This window comes from Crocodylus siamensis, chromosome 6, assembly GCF_052110815.1.
Source record: "Crocodylus siamensis isolate JL-2025a chromosome 6, ASM5211081v1, whole genome shotgun sequence".
NCBI lineage: Eukaryota > Metazoa > Chordata > Crocodylia > Crocodylidae > Crocodylus > Crocodylus siamensis.
Genome location: NC_143400.1, coordinates 8472076 through 8497055, shown reverse-complemented (window position 1 = coordinate 8497055; position 24980 = coordinate 8472076). Strand labels below are relative to the sequence as shown.

Below are 24980 nucleotides of genomic sequence, written 5' to 3'. Positions count from 1 at the left end.
CAGCACGGACCATTGCTTGCTGCAGGGACCTGTCGCCTCCCTGCAGCCGGTCCAGGCCTGGGTGGGGGAGACAACTCCTGGGGAGGTACATCCCTCTGCCCCACCACTGAGCCTTGCCCTGCCCTGCCCATGAGGGACACAGCATGGGCAGAGCTGCTACTTACCACCCATTCCTCACCGCTGTTTAAGGCTCGGTTGGTGCCAGTTCTGGGGTCAACCCCTCTGAGGGGAGATAGGTGTGATCCCTCCGCCCCCGCTTTCTCCCATCCAGTGCCCCCTCCCCGAAGTCACAAACCAGCCACACTCCCCAAACAGGAGAACTTTATTCTACAGACGAGGCCCCGTCTAGCCACGCGCCATCGTGCCACCTCCTGCCAGGAGAGGACACCCTTGCCCGGCTGTGCCGGGGCTGAGCAGCCGCCTTGTGGAGTATTATGGCTTCTACCTTAAGCACTCCCCACCCCCCCACCCCCCCTGTAGTATCTATAGGCTCTGTCCCTTAAGGGTTTTCTGAGGTCTGGGTTCCAAAGGCTTTGGCCACGGCCAGCCACATGTCAGTGCCACGGATGGGCCAGCAGCCCCGCCTGGCGTTCCAGGAGGTTTCCATGTTCGTAGTGATGCAGCAGATGGCCTGTTTCAGCCATCCTGAGGGTAGTCACGTGACTGGCTCCAGTTGTGGGTGCTGTGGCTGGATGTCCGTGGCCACGTGCAGCAACCCTGTGACAGGCAAGCTCAGTAGCATGCTACATGGCCACGTGACTGCTCCAGTTGTGCTAATCCAGTGGGCAGTCAAGTGATGTGCTGTGGCCACGTTCAGCGATTTGCGTCCCGCCATGATCAATGCCTGTGGATCCCATGGCAGGGCCATTCATCAGCATCCTATGGGGCTACGGGACAGCCACAGTCACTCTTAGGATTTGCTGATCCTGTGGGCAGCCAAGTCCGTGAGCTCTGGCCACGTCCAGTTATTCCGTGGCCAGCCCTGCACAATGCCTGTGGATCCCATGGCCAACCCTATTCAGCAGCATCCAGTAGGGCCACGTGACAGCCGCAGTCACGCTCCAGGCATGCCAAGCCCATAGGTGGCCAAGTGATGAGCTGTAGCCACATCCGGCAAATCCATGACTGGCTCCATGGCTGGGCCTGCTCAGTGCGCGTGGATCTCATGGCCGGCCCCGCTCAGCAGCATCCTCCAGGGCCACAGGAAGGCCCCGGGCTCAGCGCACAAAAAGGGGCTTGTGCACCACCCGCTTGTGTCGGTTGAGCGTGGCACTCTTGGAGAAGCTCTCCCCGCACTCCACGCAGATGTAGGGCTCGTGGCCGTGGGCCTCGGCCCGGTGTCGCTCCAGCTCGGCGCCCTCGCGGAAGGCCTGGGAGCAGTCGGGGCAGGCGAGGGCCGGGCGGGCGGCGTGCACGCGCTGGTGCTTGAGCAGGTTGGTGCTCTGAGCGAAGCCACGGCCGCAGTCGGGGCAGCGGTGGGGGCGGGCACCCGAGTGCGTGCGCTGGTGCTTGATGAGGTTCTTGCTCTGCGTGAAGCTCTTGCCGCACTCCCCGCAGGCGTAGGGCTTCTCGCCCGTGTGTATGCGCTGGTGCTGGATGAGGTTGGAGCTCCAGCTGAAGCGCTTGCCGCAGTCCCGGCAGGCGTAGGGCTTCTCGCCCGTGTGCGTGCGCCGGTGCTGCACCAGGTGCGAGTTCTGGCTGAAGCTCTTGCCGCAGTCGGTGCAGGTGCTAGGCCTCTCGCCCGTGTGCGTGCGCTGGTGCCGCAGCAGCTTGGACCAGTGGCTGAAGCTCTTCCCACATTCGTTGCAAATGAAGGGGCGCGGCCGCCCCCCGCCGCGGGCGCGGGCCGACACCGCCACGCCGCCCCCCGCGCCCTCGCCTGCCTCGGCGCCGTAGCCGCCCGCCACGTCCGGCTGGGGGCCCGCCAGGCAGGCCGAGCCGCCCTCCGGGTCGCCCCCCGCCCAAGCCGGGGGGCCGTCGTGGTGCGGCGGGGGCGCTTTCCGCCGGGGCTTGCGGGGCAGCGGGCTGTGCGGGACGATGGTCTGGATGATCTCGTCCTGCAGGTCCTCGCAGTCGCTCACGATGCCGTCGTCGGCTGCAAGGCAGGGAGGAGTGGGCGCGAGGGGCCGCCCCCCGCGCCCCCCGATAGGGCGCGTGCCCGCGCTCCCGGCCACCCCGGGCCGTGGGCGCCCGCGGCCCCCCCGGCGCCGGCTCACCTATGTAGACCCTCCGGACGATGCTGCCGTCGTCGGAGTCCTGCAGCTCCGCCGCGCACGGGTCCTCCGGCTCCATGGGGGAGGCACCTGCGGGGGCACGGCCCGGGAGTCACCCCCGCCCCGGCGGCCTCCGCCGCGCCGCCCGCCCGCAGCCTGCCCGCGGGCCGCCGAGCAGCCGCCGCAGGGCCCGGGGGAGGCGGGCGCCGGCACAAAGGAGCCGGGCCCAGGGCCGGCGGGGCCTCGCCGGGGCCGCGGCGGAGGCTCGGTGCGGCGCGGAGGGTCGGCGGGGCCCGGCTCCAGGCCGCCGCCCGCGGCTCCTCCCCCGGCCCCGCCCCGCCCCCGCGGCCGCCCCGCCCCGCCCCGCCGTCGTTCGGCTCCAGAGTCAACGCCCCCCGCCCCCCGGGCGAGCCCCGCCGGCCCCCCGCCGCCCGCGGAGACGGCGTTCAACCGGGGGCCGGGGACCCCGCTGCAGGTAAGGGTTAGGGTTAGGGTTTGACGGGGCTCAGGGGTTCATGGAGCCTGATGCAGAGAAAGAGTTAGGGTTCAGTGGGGCTCAGGGGTTTGAAGACCCCTATGTGGGAAAGGGTTAGGGTTAAGATGCAACAGGGCTCAAGGGTGCATGGAGCCTGATGCAGAGAAAGAGTTAGGGTTCAGTGGGGCTCAGGGGTTCAAGCACACTGATGCAGAAAAAGGGTTGGGGTTCAAGAGAGTTCAGGGGTTCACGGACCCCAACGCAGAGGAAGCCCCAAGCAGCACTGCCGAGCTGTTCCTGGCAGCTGGTGGCATCTCCGAGGCGAGGCGGGTGGGAAGGGCCTGTTGGTTTTTGTGGGGCCGAGTTGGTTCTTTTTAGAGGAAAAGTTTCCTTTTCTTCCCCCCACAAAAAACCTGGGGTTCAACAGCCTGGAAGTGGGGCTGGAGCCGGGCTGCACTAGAGGCTGGGAGATGCCGGAGCAGGTCTGAGGCCCCGGCTGCCGCAGGGCAGGACAGGGCAGGGTGGCACCTCCCAGATAACTGGTTCAAAGGCAGAAGGGGATTGAAGCCTGAGCTGGAGAGAGAGAGGACAAAGCCTGTGTATTGGCAATCTGCAAATGAGAGCACTCTGCTTTGGAGGCAGGGCTGTAAAGTACCCTGGCAGTCCATCCCTTCAGGCCAAGGGCTTTTGGGCAATACACACACTTTGTTCTCTCTGCTGTTAGCCCAGCTCCCCCTCCTGCTCTCTCCGGCCCAGGAAGGGCACTGCCAAGCCAGCAGCTCTCCCTGCCAGACCGACACTTCCTCTTTCCACTGCTTTAACCCTCTGTGTGGGACTGGGACACACCGTGCTGCCTTTTGCAGAGGCATGTGAAGGGTGTCCCAGGACTCGGGAAGGCTGTGAGCCCAGGCCCAGCCCCGCTCGGCCTGGCTCTGGTCCCCCCCGGGCTCCCCTTCCCTGCTCTGGTCCCTGCGGGGGTCACGGCCCAGGGAGCGGGCCTGATTCTGGGGCTGGGCCTCAAGGCTGGAGCCCAGGAGATGGCAGCCGGGCTGCGACAGGGGAGACCGGCCTGCTCTGGGGGGCTTGGCACATGCACGGCGAAGACACACGCGCGTGCATACAAATGCACACTCTGTGCATAAATAGAAAGGCGTGCATTCATACATACACGTGCATATCATGTACACACACATACAGACCCATATGCACACACCTTTGCAAAGTATGTCCACACGTATACGTGGCCCCCCCCCACACAGGCGCGCACGTGCATAGTACGTCCAAGCACTCGCATCCCCCCACATGCACGTACATATGCACACGTGTGTAGTGTGTACACATACATATAGCCGCATTTGCACACGCACACATGCATACACTGTATGTCCAGATGCATACATACCCACGCATGCACATACGTGTGCAGTGTGTGCACAAACATCCATACCCCCACACACATGCACACCCGCATCTCCACACATGCGCATGCACACACGTAGACATAGCATGCGCAGATGCATACATGCTCCCCGACATACGTACTCATGTGCATAATACGTGCAGGCACACACATCCCCCTCCCCCCCCCCCCACGCGCCGTGTGTACGCACGCACCCACGGCCACACATGCACCTCCATATGCACGCATGAAGTGTTCACGGCATGTCCAGGCACCGCAATACGCACCTCCATCTGCACGCACACGCACGCGCATCCACCCCCCCCACACCGCATGTCCAGGCGCATACTCCCCCTCCCCCCCCCGCGCACAGGCGCGTGCACACGTGTGCACGGCACGCGCCCCCGCCCCCGCGCAGGGAGCCCCGCGCCCCCCCCGCCCCGCGGCTCACCGCTGCCGCCGGGCGCCGGGCTGCGGGAGCAGGCGGCCGCGCAGGCCGGGAACAGGAAGGTGCCGCCGCTCCCCGCCCGCGAGCGCCGGGAGCCGCCGGATCTCGCCGCCCCGGGCCGGGGCCGGGCTTGGAGGCGGGCGCGGGGCTGCGAGCCCAGGGTCCCTGCGCGGCCCCCCAGCGCCCGCTGCCGGCGGCTCCCACGCGCGTCCGCGCCGGCCAGCCCCAGGACTCCGGCGGCTGGGGATTGAGGGGCTCTGGGAGGGGCGGCGGCGGCGGGAGAGGGTTATCTTCCTCTGGCTGCGGGTTGTAACCGGCCGTGCCAAAGGGTCCTGCTGGGACTGAAGCAGGGGGTCTTGCCTCTGCTCCTGCCGCTGCGCTGGCTCAGGAAGGGAGTTTAGCTTCTGGCCAGACTGGCGCAAACTGGGGGAGGTGGGCTTCCTCGGCGGTGGGGGGCACAGCCCCCGCCTGGGGTCTCTCCAGTGCATTTAGCGCCCCTTGCCGGGGCGGGCAGTGCCAGCCCTTGGCTCCCGGCTTGGCCCGGGACAAGGTGGGGGGCTCCAGGTGTCTAGGTATCATTCGCCGGGGCTGATGGTGGGGTTGTGGGAATAGCTCAGACCAGGCGGCGGGAAGGGATGTTGCCGTCCAGGTGAAAATGCAGGAGCCTGCAGTGGCCTTTGCGGGGACGAGGTCTGAAGCCGCAGAGGCTGGCGTGGCCGGTTGCCTCCCTGCGGCAAGTGCCCTGGTGGAAGGGGCACTTGAGAAGCCTTGGCGCCGAATCGCTTTGACGCCAGCTTAGCTGACTCAGGCATGTGGGTTCGCTCTTACTCCAGCTGAGCTCCACTGCTTCCCCGTTACTTGGAGGAAGCTGCCTTTTCACCCGAATCCATGTTGAGGCAGGGGTTTTGCACCGAGTTCTCCCAGTTGCTTTAAATCCAGCCCTTCAAAACATGAAACCCTCTCGTGTGCACAAGTCCTGGAAAAAAAGGGAACTTGCATGGTCCTAGCCATACTGTAGGAGCCTGGGGGCCCAAAAGGCTGGATGTTCGCTTTGACAGCACCCAGCTCACCTCCCTGCCACACAGAGCTGGGTGTAGGAGGGAACCACAACCCCTGCTTCCTCTCCCCAGCCCCGTGTGGTCCCCAGCTGGGGGTCCAAGGAGTAGGCCTACGTTTGGATTTCCTCATCTCACGCAGGCAGGCCCTCCAGATCTACGGCTGGTGGCCAGGTCCCCTGCCACATGTGACCGGCTGGGCCACTGGGGATCGTGGCACTGCTGGCTGTGGCTGCATCATGACTGAGATTAATCAGACGCTGCTCAGCTGTCTGTCTAGACATACCCTGGCTTGAAAGTAGGCTGGGTCAGGAAACCTACTCTGCAGCCTGTCAAGTGTTACTTGGGGGCTGGTGATGAAATCACAGGACTCCAGGAGATGGGGCTTTTTAAAAGTCTCCCTACTCCCTGGGAACCTGGAACCCTGCTCCAGACCGCCTCGAAGTCCTGCCCAGGGGCCCTGTCCCTCCTGGCGGCTTAGCCTGCAGCTGCGGCTGCAGATACAGCTGGGCCTTAGGAGCAGGCTCCAGGATCAGGACCGCGGCAGCGTTGTGCTTGCCCCGCTTCTCCACCCCTGCTGCTGTTGAGGCAGGGGGACAGGGTCACGCCTGCTTCCCTGCACCCCAGCACTGGCCTCAAGGAGCCTCCCTGCTGTGATCAGAGGCAGCTCGGGCGCGATCAGCTCCAGGGGGCCCACCTGAGCAGCTGGCAGGCCAGCGATGCCCCTGGGAAGAGCCAGGCTCCCCCCGGAGGATTCTCAGCCCAGGGGAGGTTGGTGCTGCTGGCATGTGCAGCTTGAACCACGCAGCACCAAAGAGCCTGCTCAGAATAGACATTTCTCCCCTTCTTGCAGGGCAGAGCAAGAAACCATGCCCCCCTCCTCCCAAGGCATAAAAAAAAAGTCACCTCCCCATGATGGTGTCCCCCCCAATGATGACGTCACCCTGCAGTGATGATGTCACCCCCCAGTGAAGATGCCATCTCAGGATTTTGAATCCCGATCTCACGATTTTGCAGCAGGCGTCAGAGAAGCCAGGCAGTCGCGGAACAGGCTGTTTTATTGATTAGAAAACAGTAGCCACGGGTTCACTTAGCCAAAGTCCTATGCGCTAGTCAGCACCTCCCAACCGCCGTACGCTTGCCCTAGTACGAGCAGCCTGGCTGCTGCTGCTCTGTCGCACTTGGAGTAGTTCCCTGGATGCGTTTCCCTCCACCTGGATTTGCGGGGTCACAACTGGTGCGGACGCTGCCACTTCAGCTCTGCTGAAGGCCTGAGGCAGGCTGGCGGGAGGCGGGCGGATTAAAGGGTGCAGCAGGAAGGAGCAGGGGAGATTGGCCCACCATGCTCCGCAAATGCATTTTCCCCACCGTGGCACTTTGGGTGCCACATGGCTGGGCTCGTACCACGGCAGGGAGCGGGCATGCAGCAGCTCAGACTTGCCCCAGGTATCCGTCAAAGCGTCTCAGCACAGCTCGTGTGAATCAGGCCTAATGAGCTGCAGCCGGACGAGCCTGGTGGATACCAGAAGAGCTCCTAACTCGTGCCCCCGTTTCACTAAGCCAGTTGAAAACCCAATGCCATTCTGCAGGGGGACGTACCCTGGGTAGGATCAGGACCCCTTCCCACAGGCTTCATCTTTGTGCTTGGCCCCCTTCTCCACCCCTTTTGAGATGGGAGCAACTGTGCTCCTGTTGCTCGCTTGTGCTCCTGCACAGACCCCTTGTCCCTTGGGACTGGACCCATCTTATTCTCCACTCACACCCACCCCTTGCATCTCAGCCCAGCTGCCAGTCACCCACCCTTTGGCCTGGTTTCTACAGGACATATGCTGGTCCATACTGGTGGGGGGGGCAGGGATTTATTTTACTGGTAGATTTAGACCAGCACAGCCCTGTAGCATGGAAACAGTTATACAGGCACAAAGGTTCCTAGTCCTAGGAAGGCATGATCCCCTCCCTGTACTGGCAGGGGCTGTGTTTCTTGGGCTACTTAAAGCAGCGCAACTCAAGGCCTTCGCCACACTGGCATCGGGGATCCAGGAGTTCGGATCGGCCATCTGGACCATTAATACCCTTGTCCTCGTTGCCCAGCTGGTACAACCGCCCCATGTCCACACCGTCTAATCTCCTGCATGCTGAAGAGGTGTCTGGAAAAGGCCCCCCTGCCTATTTTAGCTAAGAGCAGGCGGAGTATTCTCCATTGCCTGCTCTGACCTTGGCAGCTGGTCCTTGCTGGTGCTGTTAAGTGCTTGGGTTTTCCAAAGGCGCCTAAGGGAGTTAGGAACCCAGCCTGAGATCAGTAGGAGCCGGTATGTCTCCCAAAACCCCACCCATTCCTGGCTTGCAAAAGAAGCTCCTGTAGAGCTGAGGACAAGAATGAACCTATCCAGAGCTCGGGGTCCCCCCTGACGACCTCATCACTACGTTAATTTGGATCTGCCTACAAAACTATTCTATGCTTATCTTTACGCTGCCACACGGCTAGCCATGCTGCACAAGCAACTCGTATATACAGTGACACCCCGACCTGGAGGGCCTGATGCCAGGTTTGCCTTGGACCTGACTAACATCTGCCTCCGTTACAGCACTATGATACATATGTGCATTTAGGAATGCCCTTGTCGCTGGGTCTGTCTCTGTCCATTTACCAGGCAGGTCTCCATGCTGGGGAGAGTCTGTGAGTTTTTCAGGCCCCGCTCCCCCCGGCCCTCCAAAGTTTTCCCTGGCCTGTCAGCTTCTGGAGAGCTTTGCCTATTAAACGCTGCAGGAAGGCAGCTGGTTTCAGGAACAAATTCCAGTCGTCTCCCAGGCCACGAGAGGCATTGTCACAGGCCGAGATTTTAAGGGCTTCACCATCTTCCACGTATTGATCCTTACAGCACTTGCACCGTGGTGTCGCCGACACCTGAGGGTTGGGTTTCTGAGATGGGATCTCTAAGCCGCCCCACCGCTTTCTTCCACATCAATGAGAAATCCTTGACATTCCCCCCTTGGGATCTTCCAAAATCCTTTTGTCCTGGTAGCTGGTGGGTTTCGTCTTGCGTCTAGATCAGAGCCAGCAACCTCTGCTGAGATCTGAGAAGCCACCAGGGAGCAAGGATGGTCTCTAGGTCTCCCAGTGTCCACTAGATGATTTTCTTACTGAAGAGGAACTTTCCCCCTTGTTCCAGCCCTTTCTTCCCCCAAGAGAGTCATCCTGGTTTCACTATCTATAGCAGGTCTCCAGGGATCTCCTTTCGCCGGAGGAGGCACTACATCAACTGCTGCTGCCCCACTGCATGGGGATCTGCCTGTGTCATGCGGAGGGCCCGGGGTCCCTTGCCACCCCTTGAAGTCTGCCCCACGTGCGCTGCTTTGGCTGCCGGATGGCTGGTTGCGCTCCCTTTGACAGTGTTTCTTGTAGGTGTCTTCGCCAGTCCTGTTACCAGCCTAGAACGCCCCTCCTCTGTCCATCGTGTCTGGGTTTAGTTTCTCCCTCAGGGAACGCTCTCCTCCTCGCAAGCAGTAATCTGTTGTTTCTTCCTCTTCATCGTCACGCCATCCGGCGAGCTCCTGGGATGATGCGTAGGCTCCTGGAGTGGGCCTTCACGACAGTCGCAATGTCTAGAGCCAGGAGAGGTGGCTCCATCCTGCGCTCTCCTGAATCGGGACCAACGTGGCTGAGCTCAGGGAGACTTGAAGCTCAAGCCCCAAGTCGAGCCCATGCCTCGGGAATCGGGGATGTGGCTCTGCGGCAACAGGTGCGAACGAACACTGTGCATCACCGCTCGGTCAGGGATGGGTCGGATGCAGGGCCAGTTCTCGCCTCTCACCCACAGAGGCAGCTGGAGCAAGCGTGTGGCTCTGCTATTCCATGGGGGTCCGGCTCGCTCTTCGATACCTCAGGCCCTCACGGCTCCTTCTGGCCGGGATGTGAGTTTGTGCTGCCTCGATGATCCCCCCCTCCAGCTGTTTCAGCTTCTTGAGCACCCTCCAGTCTTACTGGCAAAGCTGCAGTTGCTCCAGGGTGGAGTCTGTGGCCAGAGGGAAGCTTGAAAGGCTTTTCCAAGGAGCCCAAGGGCATTAGGTACCGCAGGCAGGGTTGACACAAGCTTCTTGTAGGATTTAGAAGCAAAAGCAGCAGGGATTGAGGACACCAGGAACCACGAGTACTGATGGCACCTAAAACCTACGGGTGCAACCTGCCAGGGTGCCTAACCCCCTTGGACACCTTACCACCGCGGCAGGGAGAGATCTACCAATGCCTCAACACCCCCTGCAATGAAGCCCTGAGCCCCCCACCCCAACCCCATGCCCCTCCTACTCTCCCACCGCCCTAGGCAGCGTGCAGCTTCTGGTGGCGCCGGAGCTGGGCCTTGTGGCGGAAGGCCTCCCCGCACTCCACGCAGATGTAGGGCTTCTCGTCGCTGTGGGTGCGGCGGTGGCGGATGAGGTTGGAGCTGACACTAAAGCGCTTGCCGCAGTCGGGGCAGGCGTAGGGGCGCTCACCGGTGTGCGTGCGCTGATGCTGGATGAGGGCCGAGCTCTCGCTGAAGCGCTTGCTGCAGTCCCGGCACTGGTAGGGCTTCTCGCCCGTGTGGATGCGTTGGTGGGTCACCAGGTTGGAGTGCTGGCTGAAGCCCTTGCCGCAGGCCGTGCAGCGGTACGGCTTCTCGCCTGTGTGTGTGATCTGGTGCCGCACCAGGTCCGAGCTACGGCTGAAGCCCTTGCCGCACTCCCCGCAGATGGTGGGGCGCAGCCGGGCTGGCGCCCGCCGCAGCACCAGCAGGTCCCGCAGCTTCCGCAGCCCCCGCTCGCACGGTGCCGCCTTGCCCAGCCGCCGCGCTGGCGCCTTCCTCCGCGGCCTGGCCTGCCCGGCTAGGGCGGGGGGCGGCGAGGCAGCCTCCGGTGGTGCGCCGGCCTCTGTGTCCCCCAGCAGCGGGGTCTCCTCCTCCTCGGGGTCTGTGAGGAGCCCGTCGGGCGCTGGGAGGGACAGAGAAGGGAGGGCATGTAGGGGGCTGAGCTGGCCCGTGAGGCACCTGCGTTCCCTCCCCAGCTCTGCCAGTGGCGTTGGGTAGGTCTTCAAGCCAGGCTGGGGGGTGCTGAGAGGAGAGATGCCCGGACAGGCTGGCTCAGGGGCCTTGCCTGCGTAGGACCCTCCCCCCAGTTTGGCTGGGGGGATTCAGCTGCTCTACAAATAACACAGGGAAAGGGGAGGCTGTGAATGGACTGATGAGCAAAACAATCCCTCCCCTGCCCCATCCTACCTGTGGTCCCTGAGTGCCCCCGGAAAACAGGTCGGCGGGGAGAGAAGCAGCAGCCACCGCCACTGAGTCTGCCCGTGGTTTCACCGCGGGGGGTCTAGGATAGCCACGATGCACCCATCAGCAGGGCAGCGCATTGCATGATGACTTGGTGTCATGCCAGACCCCTCAGCTGCCCTGGGGTTGGGGGCTGGGGGCAAATATTGCTCAGACAGCCTTTCCCATCCCTCCATCCCTGACCCCCTCACCTGCACAGGTGCCGCCCGGCAGCTCGGCCGCCCCAGTGTCCTGGGAGTCCCGGGCCCGCAGCTCTGCCTCGTGCTCCATCCAGGCGACCGCGTTGGGCTCAGCGGGAGGAAATCCTGGCCCGAGGGAGAGAGGTAAAGCAAGCAGGTGGCTGACAGCAGGGCTTGGGGGGCGCAGAGGGGATCCAGAGGGTAAAGGGAGCAGAACCCCAGTGGAGGGGGACGGGGAGGTGATGGCATCAGCGAAGGGGCTTAGCAGGGTCGGCTCAGGGAGGGAGGTGCACAGACAGCTCAGGACGCTGTGCTTTGCCACCGACTGCCTTGCCATGCCCCAGTTTCTCCTCCCAACTCTGCCTGTTCAGATGGGAGCTCCCTGGGGCAGGGCTGCCCGTCGCTGTCTGTGCAGCCCCAGGTCTGGGCATCCGGGTGGTAACGCAGGGCTGGCACCCTGTAAGGCTCCCCCCAGCACCTCAGCCTGGACCTGGGGATCTCAGCCCCTGCTCCCCTTCAGCGCTCCTTGCCCTGGACACCCCAGCCTGTGCTCTGCACCCCAAGAGCCCCTCTGCCCTCTGCAGTACCCCACGGGTGCAGTGAAAGAGCTTTTCCTTGCAGAGGCCCTGGGGCTTTGGGCTTTGCAGCCTGGCTGCCGGGCTCGACACCGTGCTCCTTGGCACTGGCTGGGCTGGGTCAGATGCATGGGAGGTGCCCAGACACCCCAGTCTGGGCAGGAGGGTGTCTGGGCAGCCCTGCTTCTCCCTCCAGCCAGGTGGAGAAGGCCTTGCAGCCAGCCCCCACCCCCCCTCAAGGACCTGCCGAAGCTCCAGCTCTGGGCTCCCTGCTCTGGGCTCTCCCCTCCCCTGGGGCTGCCTCTGCCCGGAGCGCACTCACCGCTGCAGCCAGGGGAGGCTGGATTTCGGGGTCTTCTCCCTGCAGACAGGGACCGAGCCCCACCCCCCCAGGGGCTCCAAGCCTGGCTGCGGAGACCGGCGGGGCTGGGAGGGCTCCCAGCAGCCGGGCTCTGGCACCAGGCTCCGGAGGAGGCTGGGTACAGGAAGGTGCTTGCTTTTTTTCCATCCCCCACCAGCAGCTCTGCCCGTGAGCTCTAGGAGTGGCGGATTTTGCAGCTCTATGGTTGTCAGAGCCGTGCAGCAGCCAGGAGTGGGCAGGCTGGGCAGCTGCAGGGCCCCTGCACAGGGTGGTGGGGAGATGGGGGGCCTGATCCCTGCCTTGGGCTCAGCTGCAGGGCAGCGCTGGCACCAGCAGGGCTGGGCTTTCTGCTGCTGCAAATCAGAGTCGCCATGGGGCCAAATCCCCAGCTGGGGCAAATCAGACAGAGCCCCCTTGAAATCCACGAGCGCAAATCAGCCTCAGCTTCATGGTATTCACTGTGAACAGGGCCCTCCTGGTGGGGTAAATCAGTTGTGGTGTCACTGGAGTGAAAAGGTTTAGCGCAGGGGGAGCAGGGAGGGGGCTGCCATTGCAGACACAGCCCAGCCTCGTGCTATTCCCTCCCCCCACCACCACCCAGAAGTCCCCAGCTCCTGGAGTCCCGGGATGGCACTGCTGTTTCCCCTAGACGAGCTAGTTTCCCAGAGACAAACACACCCCAATGTTTAAAGAAGTGAATAATTCCAGGAGGTTGGCGCCAAACTCACTGATATCTGTGGGTTGTGGTGCCTGCTTCATTAGCACAATTAGCAGCACTGGTGCTGAGGCCGGCCTGACAAGCAGCACTCACAGGACAGCAGGGGTCTGCCCATACCCTGGGGTTGAGGACAGCGCAATGCAGTGGCGTCGTGGACCAGGGTGGAAGGTAGAGACATTGCGTCAACAGACCTACCTAGCTTGGCGAAGCTGGTCTAAGCTGTGCTGAGAATGGCCTTTGTCTCGTTCTAGCCATGAGTGAATGAGGAGGATTTTAAAACTGGGAGGACTCGGGGGGCAGAGTCAGGGAACTGGGGCACGTTTTTCCCTTGGGTGTCGGTCTTGACCTGGAGGTCAGGTGGGGTCCAGTCTCTATCAGAAGCAGCAAGAGGGATCTATTACAAACCTCTAGTCTTGGCAAGAAGCTGTGAATTAAGGTCCCTAGCTTGGCTTTCTGTGGGAGCCTAATGGAGTTAGAAGCCTTTTTATTATTATGATTATTATTTCACTAGCCTTGGCAAGAAGATGTGAATTAAGGTCCCTAGCTTGGCTTTCTGTCAGAGCCTAAAGGAATTAGGAGCCTTCATCTTCTTCTTCTTCTTATGCCCCTAGCCTTGGCAAGAAGATGTGAATTAAGGTCCCTAGCTTGACTTTCTGTGAGACCCTAAAGGAGTTAGGAGCCTTCATATTATTATTATTATTATTATTATTATTATTATTATTATTATTATTATGTCCCCAGGCTTTGCAATAAGCTGTGAATTAAGGTCCCTAGCTTGGCTTTCTGTGGGAGCCTAAAGGAGTTAGAAGCCCTCATCTTATTACTATTATTATCATTATTTCAGACCGTGGTTCCAGTGCACTAGGAGCTGTCCAAGCCCAAAACAGGCACCCCCAGGTGCTGCTCATGTAAGTACAACTGGTTTAAACTTGCAACCGTGTAGGTGAAGGGAGTGATTATTGACTGCTTCAGGAGAACCCCGCGTGTGGATGCAGGTCTAGCAGTGTGATGTGTGTTGGACCAGCCTCGCTGGTTCTCCTTCCCTGCAGGAATGAATCAGACCTGCATGTGTCACAGTTATATCAGGGTCATTGCAAGCACATGGCAGGAGTGTGGGGTTGGGTGGGGAGAGGAGCAGTGAGACTGAAGATGGCTGGGGTCAGGGGAAGGCTAGGGGAAGGCTAGGAACCGGAAGGTCCTTTCTTTATTATGTTTCCCCCTTTGCTGTGCTTCTTCATCTCCACCAAGAGGCGGATTTGGGAGCTCTATGGTTTTAACCCTTTCAAGCCCCAGGCAGGAAGGAAAAACCTCAAACAAAGAGCCTGCGGTCACAGTGCTGCCAATCCAGGGCTTGCTTTGCAGGGGTCCATGTGCACAATAAAAATAAGGGGGGAAATGAGCTTATTGCCACTCCTGCAAATACAGGCTGCAATAGCAGGACTGGGCATGTCAAACCACAGATATTTGGTCTGAAGGGGCTGCATCGCTCACTGATCCAGGCACGGATGCTGTGTGACTGCTCTCACAGTCGCCCTGCAACCACTGGGGCTAGTGGAAAGCTACCCACGCCCAGTCCCTAGACGAGCTGTTATTTTTGACATGCATCACAGTAGCTTTCAGATCCCAAGGGGATCCAGGACTTGTTGTACACAGTGCTGCATGCATGATCTTGATTTATGACAGGCTGCAACAAGCGGGTAGGACAGATTTTTTTTAATTAAATGTATCCATGTTCCTATCCAAAATAGCCAAATCAAATTTCAAATCCATGCAGCAGGCCAGAACCATAAGTAGCCCTACTACTGGCAAACATCCTCCACCCACCCCTGGGGCTTCAGATGTTTCCAAATCCTTTGGCAGGCATCCTACTTGCAGGCCCAAGCCCGGAGGCTTGGGGTTCGGATATCCCCAAGTTTTGCTTGCCTTTAGCTGGGTATGGGCAGGGGAGCAGGGTGAGATGGGGCAGAGACAGGAGGATCTAAGGAGGTAGGACCCCTAGACAAAGAGTTGGGAGAGCTGTGTGTCGTCATGGTTCTGCCACTGATCTATATTGCCAGACACAAGCTATTTTACTTCTGACCTGACATCTGTCAGTCTTGTCTGTCTGGATTATACATTTGATGGGACCTTTGGGTTTATACTCTGCCAAAAGGGATTAAACAACTGTCTTGTCTTGTTGCAAATTCTTGTGAGTTTTTTCCCCCTCCCCATAAAGCCCCAGCTCCTGGAATCATGTGATCTCATGCAATAATTTCAGCTTGGGGCATTGCTAGAGCTGACAGCTGCCGAGGAAAACTTTAAAAGTATGAACTATAAGGCTAAAAAATCAGAGCTTCAGAGACCCAAACCTATTAGGGCTAATCTCATTATTTTAAAGCAAATCATGCAAGCCAGGCCCGTTATTTGGAATGGCTGGGGTTCAAAATGCTCTTCGTCAGATCTCTGAGTGTCCTCGCAATATCAACGACTTTATTTTCTTACATACACGGGCCCCAGAAGAAGATACACACTTTGTTTTTGAATGAGGGAAAAAAAACCCTCTTTCTTTATAATAAGTAACTGAGCAGCAGCAAGGGAGCAGAGCCTGTTCGGTGTTCTCCACCCTGGGGATCACAAGCAGGGCTACTTGCGCTGTAGCCTGGCCGACATATAAGTGACAGAAGGTGCTGGTACCGAAATTCCTCCCTTCTGATTTTCCAGCAGTTATTTTTTGGGGGGAAAGGTGTGTTGTATGTGAGACAATACAGTAATGCCGAGTGAGATGAATGCATTTTATTTCTTGTTTTTTAAAAATGATTTATGGCTGATAATTATTTGAATTGTGGCATCACCCCGGAGCCCAGTCAAAACAAGGTTCCACTGTATTAGGTACTGCATGCTGCAGAATACAGCAATGGGCCCAACCCCAAAAAAACGAATTGTTCCTGCTCACCTCTCCCGCCTGCCTGTTGTCAAAAAGGCACAGCCGCCAAAAAGGGCAACGGGAAAGAAAGAACAGGGAGATGCCCCTGTAAAAACTAGTAATATAGATGTGTTTGGGGCCTGCTCTGGCACTACATGGCCGAGACGTTTAAACACTGCGGGTGATGTGTGGTCCTTGTGAAGCTAGTGGTCTGTGGAAGTGGTGCCCACATTTTTTGCCCCACAGGTTGGGTGCGTGGTGCCAGGTTGACAACAGGCTGGATCTGGTGAGTGGGGTGGGCATGGCCAGGTTTTAATTACTGCAGGCAGCAACCACCCACCTGGGGCCTGGTCCCCACCTGCCTGGGGTCCAGTTCTGGTGCGTAGTAACCATGCGACCAGGGGCCGATTGCAGCACGCAGCAATAGCCTACCTAAGGCATGGTCCGGGTGCATGCAAACAGCCCATCTGGAGCCTGATCCCAGCATGCAGAAATGACCTGCACAGGGCTCAATCCCTCCGTGTGTGGCCCACCTGGCCAAGGCCAATCCAGCTGCATAAGGTGTGTGGTTGCGCCACTCTCCAATACTTGCATGGAGCCCCGTGCACTCGATCACACAGCGCTGTGGGCTGGATCCAAGCCCTGGTCTTGTCCTCCCTACGCTGCTCAGCCCTGCTGCTTTCAGCCAGGGTTTGCTACATCTCCCAGCAAGGCAGTAACTCCACTCGAGCGGCCTGAACCCAGGCTTTCCATCCTGCTGCTCCCCAGTTCGAGCCCTGCTCACAACCCACACGTTGGGGCAGTGGTTGGAACGATCCAGGCCCTCTGAAGACAGGCTTGACATATCCGTAGGGCAAAACAAAGTGGCAGCCGTTGGGCTGGGGACAGCACACCGCGCCGAGGCCCATCGAGCTGGGAGACCTCTCCCTGGCAGCGTCTGTTTGACCTGGTGCCCGTCAGCAGAGGGAAACGCTGCCAAACCCATGCATGACCAGACCCGTTGGGCGAGGTGGAAGGGCAGGGACGGCCTCGCAGAGAGGAGCAGGCGCCGGGTAGATTATATCCCTGGCAGGGGCTCCAGGGGGTTGAGGTCATGGCCTGGCCCACACCCACTGGGGAGCCGGCTCTGGCCCCAGGCAGGAGGGCACCTATTGCCCAGCTTTTGGGGGCAGTGTCCCAGCTACCCCAGTGCAGGGCAACCCCCGCCCCTGCTCAGCCTCTGAGCTGCAGGGGGCAGAAGGGAGCAGGGGCCAAGGGGACTGGAGGAGAGCAGGGTGTGGGAGGAGCTTGTGAAACAGCTGAGGTGGAGATTGGAGGAAACAAGGTGAGGGGCGGAGCCTATGAAACAACTGAGGTAGGGATTGGAGGAAAGCCAGGTGAGGGGCGGAGCCTGTGAAACAACTGAGGTAGGGATTGGACGAGAGCAGGGTGTGGGAGAAACTTGTGAAACACTTGAGGTGAGGATTGGAGGAGAGCAAGGTGAGGGGCGGAGCCTGTGAAGCAACTGAGGTGGCGATTGGAGGAGAGTTGGGGGAGGGGCGGATCTCCAGGGCCGGGCTGGGAGGGGAGGCAGAAAGAGACGGGAGAGGGTGAAACGCAGGCGGCGGGGCGCCGCTTTCGTGCTGCGCATGCGCTACCCCCTCCCTGCAGCAACGCTCGTGTCCCTGCCCCCACTTCCGGTCGCGAGTTTCCACTTCCGGGTGGCGCTGACAACCCCTTCCGGTCTGAGCTAAGCGGTTTAGCAGGGGCGGCGGCGCGGGTGAGTGTTTCCCCTCCCCTTTCCGAACAGGAAAGTCGGCTTATCTGGGTCTCGCGTGGGCCCGGGGTTTTTCCCCGCGCGAGAAGCCGGCTGGCCCCTGCCAGGCGTTTGGAGCAGGCCCGGGATTCCCAGGTAGCTCAGCAAGGTGGTTAAAACTTGCCCTGAAATATTTTCTTAGTCTCGACATTCTTCCCCTGGCAGGAGATGAGCTGCTGGCATGCCAGTGGCAGGCCAGGGCCGATGGCATCTCCTTGGTAGGGCAGGTCTGTCGGTGGAGGCGAGTCACACTTTCGCTCTCTTTCTCCCAGACTCTTTAGAGCATGTGAAGAAATCCCAGGAGCCTGAGTTCCAGCATGTGGTATATTATGCAAAGCATTCAGAGTAAATACTCCCTGTCGGAGCGGTTGATCCGGACCATCGCAGCTATACGCTCTTTCCCGCACGATAATGTGGAAGACCTGATCGGCCGGGTACGTCCGCACACGGGGGGTGTTGGGGGTGGGGGCTCAGCCTACGTGCGCGTGAGGCATAAGCCAACGGGTCGAGCAGGGGCTGGCGTCCTGTTGCGGGCTGTTGCCGGTGCGGACCTGGGCCCAGTCGGTGCTTCTCTTGAGTATTGTTTCTCCTCCGCTATTTGCATCTTATCCACTTAGATTCAAGGCAGTGATTGTTTTATTGCGCTCTTACGGGGCTTGAACACAACGGCTCTCTGGTTTCATAGCATGGTAGCTGGGAAGTGTGACTCGGGAGCAGCACTGCCATGGTGGATGTATAGTCACCGAGCGCTTGGATGTGTAATTCGGGGCGATTCTAGAGATAAGTCACCCGTTGTTGTGTGTTGCATTGTGTTGTGCATTCACTATCCACTGCTTCCAGCCTGAGCTCCCTCTGGTTGATCCGTATCTCTCCCCTGGGTGAGACCGTGCCCGCAGGGAGGCAGGTGCCATGGAGATGAACGTCATCTAGGGAGAGCAGGAGCTGTCAACAAAAGGGAAGGCCGGTTGGAGGCCCGGCAGATGGACTGAAAGACGGGGATGACGGGGGTGTTGCGAGCACCTTGTGGATAGCTCCAGGAGAGCAAGATTCGCCTCTTCCCCTTCAGGGAACGTAGTTTTGTTGGCTGATTGTAGCGCTGCTTCTGCTGCCACGGGGCTTTCTGTTACGTGTCTTGTGCCACTGCAGTTCACATTGCTACACACTTCCAGTTCTCACTTCTGTTTTCGCCTCCCTCATCCCTTTTCAGAACAGAATGGAGTTATTGACAGGAAGCATGCAGAGGTCACCGTGGGGCACAGCCTCAAAAATTTAGATTTAAAAGGGGGTAGAGAGAGAGAGAGAGTTCTGGTGTGTCTTGGGATTTTGAGTCTCAAGAATCAGGTTGGGGTTTTTTTTCTGCCTTTTTGGTCACTATCACAAGGCTGAGAATTTGCTTTTTAGAAAAAAGCGCACAAAATCAAGAGACTAGAGCAGAGGCAGGCAAAGTCCAGTCCCTGGGCTGGATTGGGTCTGTGGTGGACTCCATTTTCCAGCAGCCCTTGCCCACATCTCTGTGGTTGGCTTCCATGGAGATTCCAGGAGTGGTGGGACCATGACAGCTTGGGGCCAGGGCTTCTGTGGAGACTGGTTCCAGCAGTGCTGGCTGGGCGGGGAGCTGCTCCAGGGCTGGGATCTTGCAGCAGAGCTTGGGCAGAGCTGCAGCCCTCTGTCCACACACCCCTGGACAGGGTCATGCAGGCAGTGCACTGCAGCTCTGCCCTGGCTCTAGACCACATTGTCACTGCTGCAAGATCCCAACCCTGGTGCCAGATCTCCATGGAAACCAGCTGCAGGGACATGGGCAGGGGCTGCTGGGAAATGGAGTCCGGCTGCTGGCAGGATCTGCCATTTTGCCCACCCCTGGACTAGAGGGACTGTTTTGAAGGGCAAAGCTGAAATTGAAGACTCAGCTGTCAAGTTTGTGATTGCTCTTTCCTTAAAGTAATTCTCTTCAGCTGTTGGACCCATTACCAAAACCTTTTCTTATCTTCCCCTGACCATCTTATTTTCAAGGGAAAGCTGGTGGAGGAGGGGCAAAAACTTGAAATAGTTCAAAGCCTCAACATTTAGCTAGTCTGAGCTTTTAATAGTGCTGAAAACTGGCCCTATGGCTTTACACACGTTTCCTGCTCACATCTGCTGCTGGAGCCACACAAAGCTGCCTTTCTCTGCAATAAAAATCCCTATTGTTTTAATCTTTGTCTCTGTGACACTCCTAGCCCTCCAACAACATTTTAAAAAACAGCCCTGCAGCCTGTTGCCCCACTGATTGTACTGTCAGTAGTAAAGGCTGTCCTGAAATTTCTGCCCCCACATATAAGCACTCCAGACCTATGCATTAGCTGATTAAAGTATTTAAATAACAAAAAAGTAGAAGCATTTTAAATAATCCAATACATTTAGTTTTCCTATTGTCTATGCTAGTTAATGAAATTAAAATACTGAGGTTTTTGTTAGTTTGAGCTGCTGCAGAAGTTCAGTGTGTGGGGACATCTGGGGGATATCGAGAACTCTTAGAACTGAATTAGTGGGGCCAAGGTTGACTCAACCCTGTAATCAGTGAGTCAGGGTGGGATATTTTCCCAGCTGCAATCAAAGAGCAGGAGTTTTCCCTGTTAGCCACTTTAGGGGTGGGAGGAGAGAGAGAAGGCTCTTGTCCAGTTCAGTCCAGACTGAGGCACCTCAAACCAGAGTCCTCTTCCAGCAGACTTCAGTGTTAAACTCTTGTTTTGAAAACTAAACTTGAGGCCTTCTTTAAGCCCCTGCAAAGGCGCAGTGGGGAACTCACCATTGGGTGAGATCACTTGCTCTGTTATACTTGGCAGAGGATCTAGATTAGGCTTGACTGATCCAGGCAGCTGCCAAGCTATTTTAATCCCTAGGTATTTCAAGGTTATGAGGGCTCAGCAGACATGCTGCAGATCAGCTTGGTGGTTAAGAGAGCCTTTGAAAGTAGGCACAATCAATCCTTCACTTCCTCTGCTGTGTCTTGCAGCTGGAGAGAGCTTCAGACTCGGCACTGAGGGACTCTCTGCAACCTCAGACAGGCAGAACAAGCTATCACAAAACAGAGAGAACCAGAGGCTTTGTGCTGGTGTTGATTCAGGGGCAGGATTGATTTTTAGGCTCACATCTGCAGTCATGGTTTTCCCTTTAAATGACCAGGTGGTCAGACTACGTGTGTGGGGGGGTGGGAGGCGGTGGTAGCGGCAGCAGGGTGGGGTGTAAGGATACAAGCTAAAGGTGCTACAAGTAATGTAGTAGCAAGTGATTGGCTGCCAGGGATTCCCAGATCCTGAGGAAATGCAGTTGGGTGCAGGAAGCATCTCTTTGGTCTCTCTTGTCCAGCACCAGAAGGCCCTGGTGCCTGCAGCATTGGAATAAACATTATATGCTGCTTGTGGAACATCTGTTGACAACCTCTGTCTAATAACGTTCCTTTAAGAAAGGGCAACACTTCCTGGCTCAAAACTGTCTTCCGTTGAGCTGGTTTGTGCAAGCTACAGATGCTGCAACATTGAGGGGCCCAGGGCAGCTGGCTTCAATAATCCCACTCTTGGTTTCCTGTGTCGCTTCAGGGAGCGGACGTGAACTGCATGCATGGCACCCTGAAGCCGCTGCACTGCGCCTGCATGGTGGCTGATGCTGACTGTGTCGAACTACTGCTGCAGAAGGGGGCAGAGGTAAACACATTAGAAACACCCCTCATAAACGAATCTGGGGCCGCATTTGGGTGCAAGGTGCAGCAAGTGCACAGCATCGTGCAGCTTAGAAAGAGCTGTGCTTTTGGCTTTCAGCCTGGGCCTGTCACATGCTCAGCAAGCTGGAGGTTTTGCCAGACTCTGGCTCTTTTTAAGGGATGCACAAATGCTGATTTCAAACACATAAAAGTATGTGTCTGTATGGCACTACTGGTGTGTACCTCGAACCCGTCTGGCCAGTGTGCTTTGGTAGAGAAACCACTGAATAAGGAAATGGCTGCTTTCCTTGCTTTGCAAAGTGCCTTTCAGCTGTTGGGGGTCTCGTGGATAGGTCAATCTGGGGAGGAAGGATGAGCAGATGAGTTTGTTGGCACCCAGCAGCAGGGGGTTGAAGACTGAGGTTGCTTGCACAAAGATCGTGTGAGCACCTTGCTCCTGTGCATCTTTCTTCCCTGTCTAGAAGACAGAAGCAAGAGCTGTTGGCCTCCCAGGTAGATTTGCATTAGCTGAGTGGGCCAACCCCAGTAAAACAGTGCTGTACTTTGGTGGGAGCTCAGTGGCACCCCCCCTTTCCTGATGCTTCCTGAGGTTCGTTGCTCTTTCCCCCTCCAGGTCAATGCCCTTGATGGGTACAACCGGACAGCCCTCCACTATGCAGCTGAGAAGGATGACACATGCGTGGAAATCCTGCTGGAATATGGTGCAAACCCCAATGCGCTGGATGGGAACAAGGACACTCCCCTGCACTGGGCTGCCTTCAAGAACAATGCTGAATGTGTGCGTGCCCTGCTGGAGAACAGTGCCTTCGTCAATGCCCGGGACTACAACAACGACACGCCCCTGAGCTGGGCTGCCATGAAGGGGAACCTGGAGAGTGTGAGCATCCTCCTTGACTTCGGTGCTGAGGTGCGGGTGGTGAACTTGAAAGGGCAGACGCCCATCTCCCGCCTGGTGGCGCTGCTGGTCCGGGGTCTGGGCACTGAGCGCGAAGACTCCTGCTTTGACCTTCTCCAGCAAGCTGTTGGGCACTTCGAGCTACGGAAGAATGGGAACATGCCCCGGGAAGTGACACGGGATCCCCAGCTCTGTGAGAAACTCACAGTACTCTGCTCGGCCCCTGGGACCCTAAAGACGCTGGCTCGCTACGCCGTGCGCTGCAGCCTGGGCGTGCAGTTCCTGCCGGATGCCGTGAAGGAACTCCCCTTGCCGCAGTCCCTGAAAGATTATCTTTTGCTGCTTAGATAAGGGAGAGGTGAAGCACTAGTGGATTCTGGCCTGGATTCCTGGCCCCAGTCCCTGTGCTGTGTGGGGACAGTGGTAGTAGCTAGATGTGTGGCTTGGTCTGTGACTTCACGCGCGCTGGGTTCCTCACCCTCGCTCTGACGGGCAGGCTCTTGACCAATTGCTGTGCAAGATTCCCCCCTCCAAGTTCTAGAGCTCCTTCTGCTTTGTCCAGCTGAGTCCTGCTGCAGAGCAGCGCCTGGGATGGCATCCTCCACCATGATGTCTGGTACCGTTTGTGTCTTAAGAGGCGAAACTCCTTGTGGTTTTCCAGCAGGTGCCTGTTCTGCCCTTCCGCCCTCAGGGTTTCTCTTCAGTTCCAGGGTCCTGCCTTCTCCTGTGGCATAGCTCATTTTCCCTGCCACTGCATCTAACCTGCTTTCTTGAGACTTCACTAGAGAGAGGCCTTCTGTGGTCAGCCGAGCAAGTAGACAAAGGGGTCTGTTTCCTTTGGAGGCATCAATGTGGAGAAACAAAGAAAGGAGCATGGGAAGAACCTGGGTAGTGGTGGTTGATGTGACCCGCTGTAGTAAGTGTGTATGGTGGCAGTTAGCATCCATGTGGTCTCAGCTGAGCCAGTTGGGCAAAAAGCAGGCCTCCAGCTTGCTGCGAGACCTATTGATGGTTTAACTCTAAACCAGGAACAGGTGCCCTAGGCATGTGTATTATGTGTGTGTTCTGCATAGTGAGGGGAAGGTAATGCTATCCCATGGCCCACATGCACATGTACTTGATGCTCTCAGCACCATGTCTCCTACACCACCACCCCTCACAGCTCCAGCCCAGCGCCCTATCGGGAGCAGAAATGGCCGAGGAGAGGGAAGGGAAGCCCTACGTACACTCTGGTCTCTCCTCCCCAGCACGCTCTGCTTTTCCTGCTCAGAATCCTCCAGAGGCATCCGCTTTGGTTGTGGGGGAAGGAACATAATTGCTCCCTGAAAGGGTGTCAGCTCCTTGCATTGATACAAATTGTGTCAACACAGGGACGCTGGGAAATAACTAGAGTGGGTTAAAGCACATTTGCATCTCTGTGTGGACCCTTACAGTAATGCCTCACCATTCTTGACCCTAACAAACAGCTCCACAGAGCCACTTCAAGCAGATCAAGCCATCTTCTGAAAGAAGGAAATGCCGAAGTGCAGTGAGAGTTTGCACCTTCTCTGGAGTTTGCACCAAGAACACACCTCTCACCTCTTTTGGGCACGTGTGTGCATGCATGTGGTACTCTGCACTATCAGTTCCAATGTAGCCTGGTGCTTTTGCACCCTGGAACAGCACGGGTGGTTCACAGCTCATCATCCCAGGAGTTTCGGCCTCTCTGGAACACTCATTCACACAGTAACAGGTTTGAAGTTTGGCACTGTCCTACACCCCATTTCACAAACTTAGGATGGCAACAGATGCAGGTGCTCATGGCGCTTGCTGGGGGAAGCCAGGCAGAAATCCAGCAGTGCCATTTGTCTGGTACCACGTCTCCATTGTGAACGGGACATCTCCAGCAACTGAGGGTGGCAATGTGCAACCTGATAGAACCCGCCAACACAAGGAAACCACGGGGTTGAATTGCTTCTCCTAAGAATGAACAGACTTTGCTGAGAATAGCGTGGCCCCCCTCCTTCTGGTTTCCCTAGCAATTTGTTGTGGCTGTCTGTGTTTTCTGTTGACAGAAATAAATCACTCAACACAAGTTGTCAGTGCATTGAGCATCCTGTGAGCCCCCTCTATGCCAATGTCCCTTCTTGCTGATGCTGGGCACTGTGGGACCCGTCTCTGTATCCAGGCCTCTGCTCTCATGTAGTTGGGCAGGAGCCCAGCAGTAGTCTTTGGAGTAAAAGCTCTTTGAGCTTTGTCCTTCTTGGGGAGCATCTGAGTTACGACTGGGGGGAAGTGGAGGGGTGACACTTCTCAGTTGGCCAAACATGCTGTGTATGGATAAGTTCTTAGCCATGGTTATCAAGCAAAGGACCTGTCAAAGGTACTTGGCACCTATGGAACTAGGGTTTGCTATACAGCCAGGAGAACACTTTTTGTCCACATTAACTTAATCTATACTGAGTGTTCAGCATTGTAAGAGCATGAAATACTGTCCCATGTCAGTCTGCAGGTCTGTCAAGTCCAGCATCCCATCTGTCCCAGTGGCAGAAAATGTCTAGCTGTCCTGCCCAACCTGCCCTGGTCAAGACTGCTTTCAGTAGTCAGGGACCCTGTTTGATCTCCTCTCCCCTTCCTCTACCCTTTCGTCTCTTCCTTTTGTACTCAGATAACTGACTTCACTTTGTACACTATGCTATTGTTTTACAACATCTGATTACACAAACTTCAGTTTATGAAAGCTTGTGCTCTATATACATCTTAGTCTTTTCAGTTCATATCTGTACCATAGAACCAACTCCCCTACTTTTGGGGGTAGAGCCTGTTAGTGCATGTGTGAGCTCAGAAACAGGTCTGTACTTAGCTGTATGCTGCTAGCTGGGCATAAGCGGCTGGTGGTAGGGGTACATACATGTGGCATGGTGTCCACCTGCCATTGATCAGATATCTCAGAGTGATTTCACGCAGACCTGCATGTGAAACCATC

At 57.7% G+C, this 24980-nt stretch overlaps 3 protein-coding genes across 9 annotated transcripts; 1 reads left to right on the top strand and 2 right to left on the bottom strand.

Moving 5' to 3' along the window:
• Positions 1–453: 453 nt before the first annotated feature.
• On the bottom strand, positions 454–4741 carry LOC149860870 (uncharacterized). 3 transcript variants are annotated; one of them, XM_090050729.1, is made up of 3 exons: positions 4539–4741; positions 2217–2303; positions 454–2095 (listed from the first exon to the last, which is right to left on the bottom strand). In XM_090050729.1, exons 2-3 carry the CDS (start codon positions 2290–2292, stop codon positions 1218–1220), a joined length of 954 nt encoding a protein of 317 aa, XP_089906855.1. In that variant the 5' UTR covers positions 2293–2303; positions 4539–4741; the 3' UTR covers positions 454–1217. The 3 variants fall into 3 exon arrangements, with proteins under 3 accessions (XP_089906855.1, XP_089906854.1, XP_089906852.1); XM_090050728.1 differs by lacking the exon at positions 4539–4741 and adding an exon at positions 4375–4392; XM_090050726.1 differs by lacking the exon at positions 4539–4741 and adding an exon at positions 4303–4320.
• On the top strand, positions 2632–24089 carry ASB8 (ankyrin repeat and SOCS box containing 8). 5 transcript variants are annotated; one of them, XM_090050732.1, is made up of 5 exons: positions 2632–2688; positions 13568–13631; positions 17693–17854; positions 20999–21103; positions 21734–24089. In XM_090050732.1, exons 3-5 carry the CDS (start codon positions 17738–17740, stop codon positions 22364–22366), a joined length of 855 nt encoding a protein of 284 aa, XP_089906858.1. In that variant the 5' UTR covers positions 2632–2688; positions 13568–13631; positions 17693–17737; the 3' UTR covers positions 22367–24089. The 5 variants fall into 5 exon arrangements, with proteins under 5 accessions (XP_089906858.1, XP_089906860.1, XP_089906856.1 ...); XM_090050730.1 differs by lacking the exons at positions 2632–2688; positions 13568–13631 and adding an exon at positions 17225–17384; XM_090050731.1 differs by lacking the exons at positions 2632–2688; positions 13568–13631 and adding an exon at positions 17380–17516.
• Positions 6630–12099, bottom strand: LOC149860869 (uncharacterized). The gene is made up of 3 exons (XM_090050735.1): positions 11967–12099; positions 11082–11195; positions 6630–10552 (listed from the first exon to the last, which is right to left on the bottom strand). The coding sequence occupies exons 2-3, from the start codon at positions 11158–11160 to the stop codon at positions 9906–9908; spliced, it is 726 nt and encodes a 241-aa protein (XP_089906861.1). The 5' UTR covers positions 11161–11195; positions 11967–12099; the 3' UTR covers positions 6630–9905.
• Positions 24090–24980: the final 891 nt, after the last annotated feature.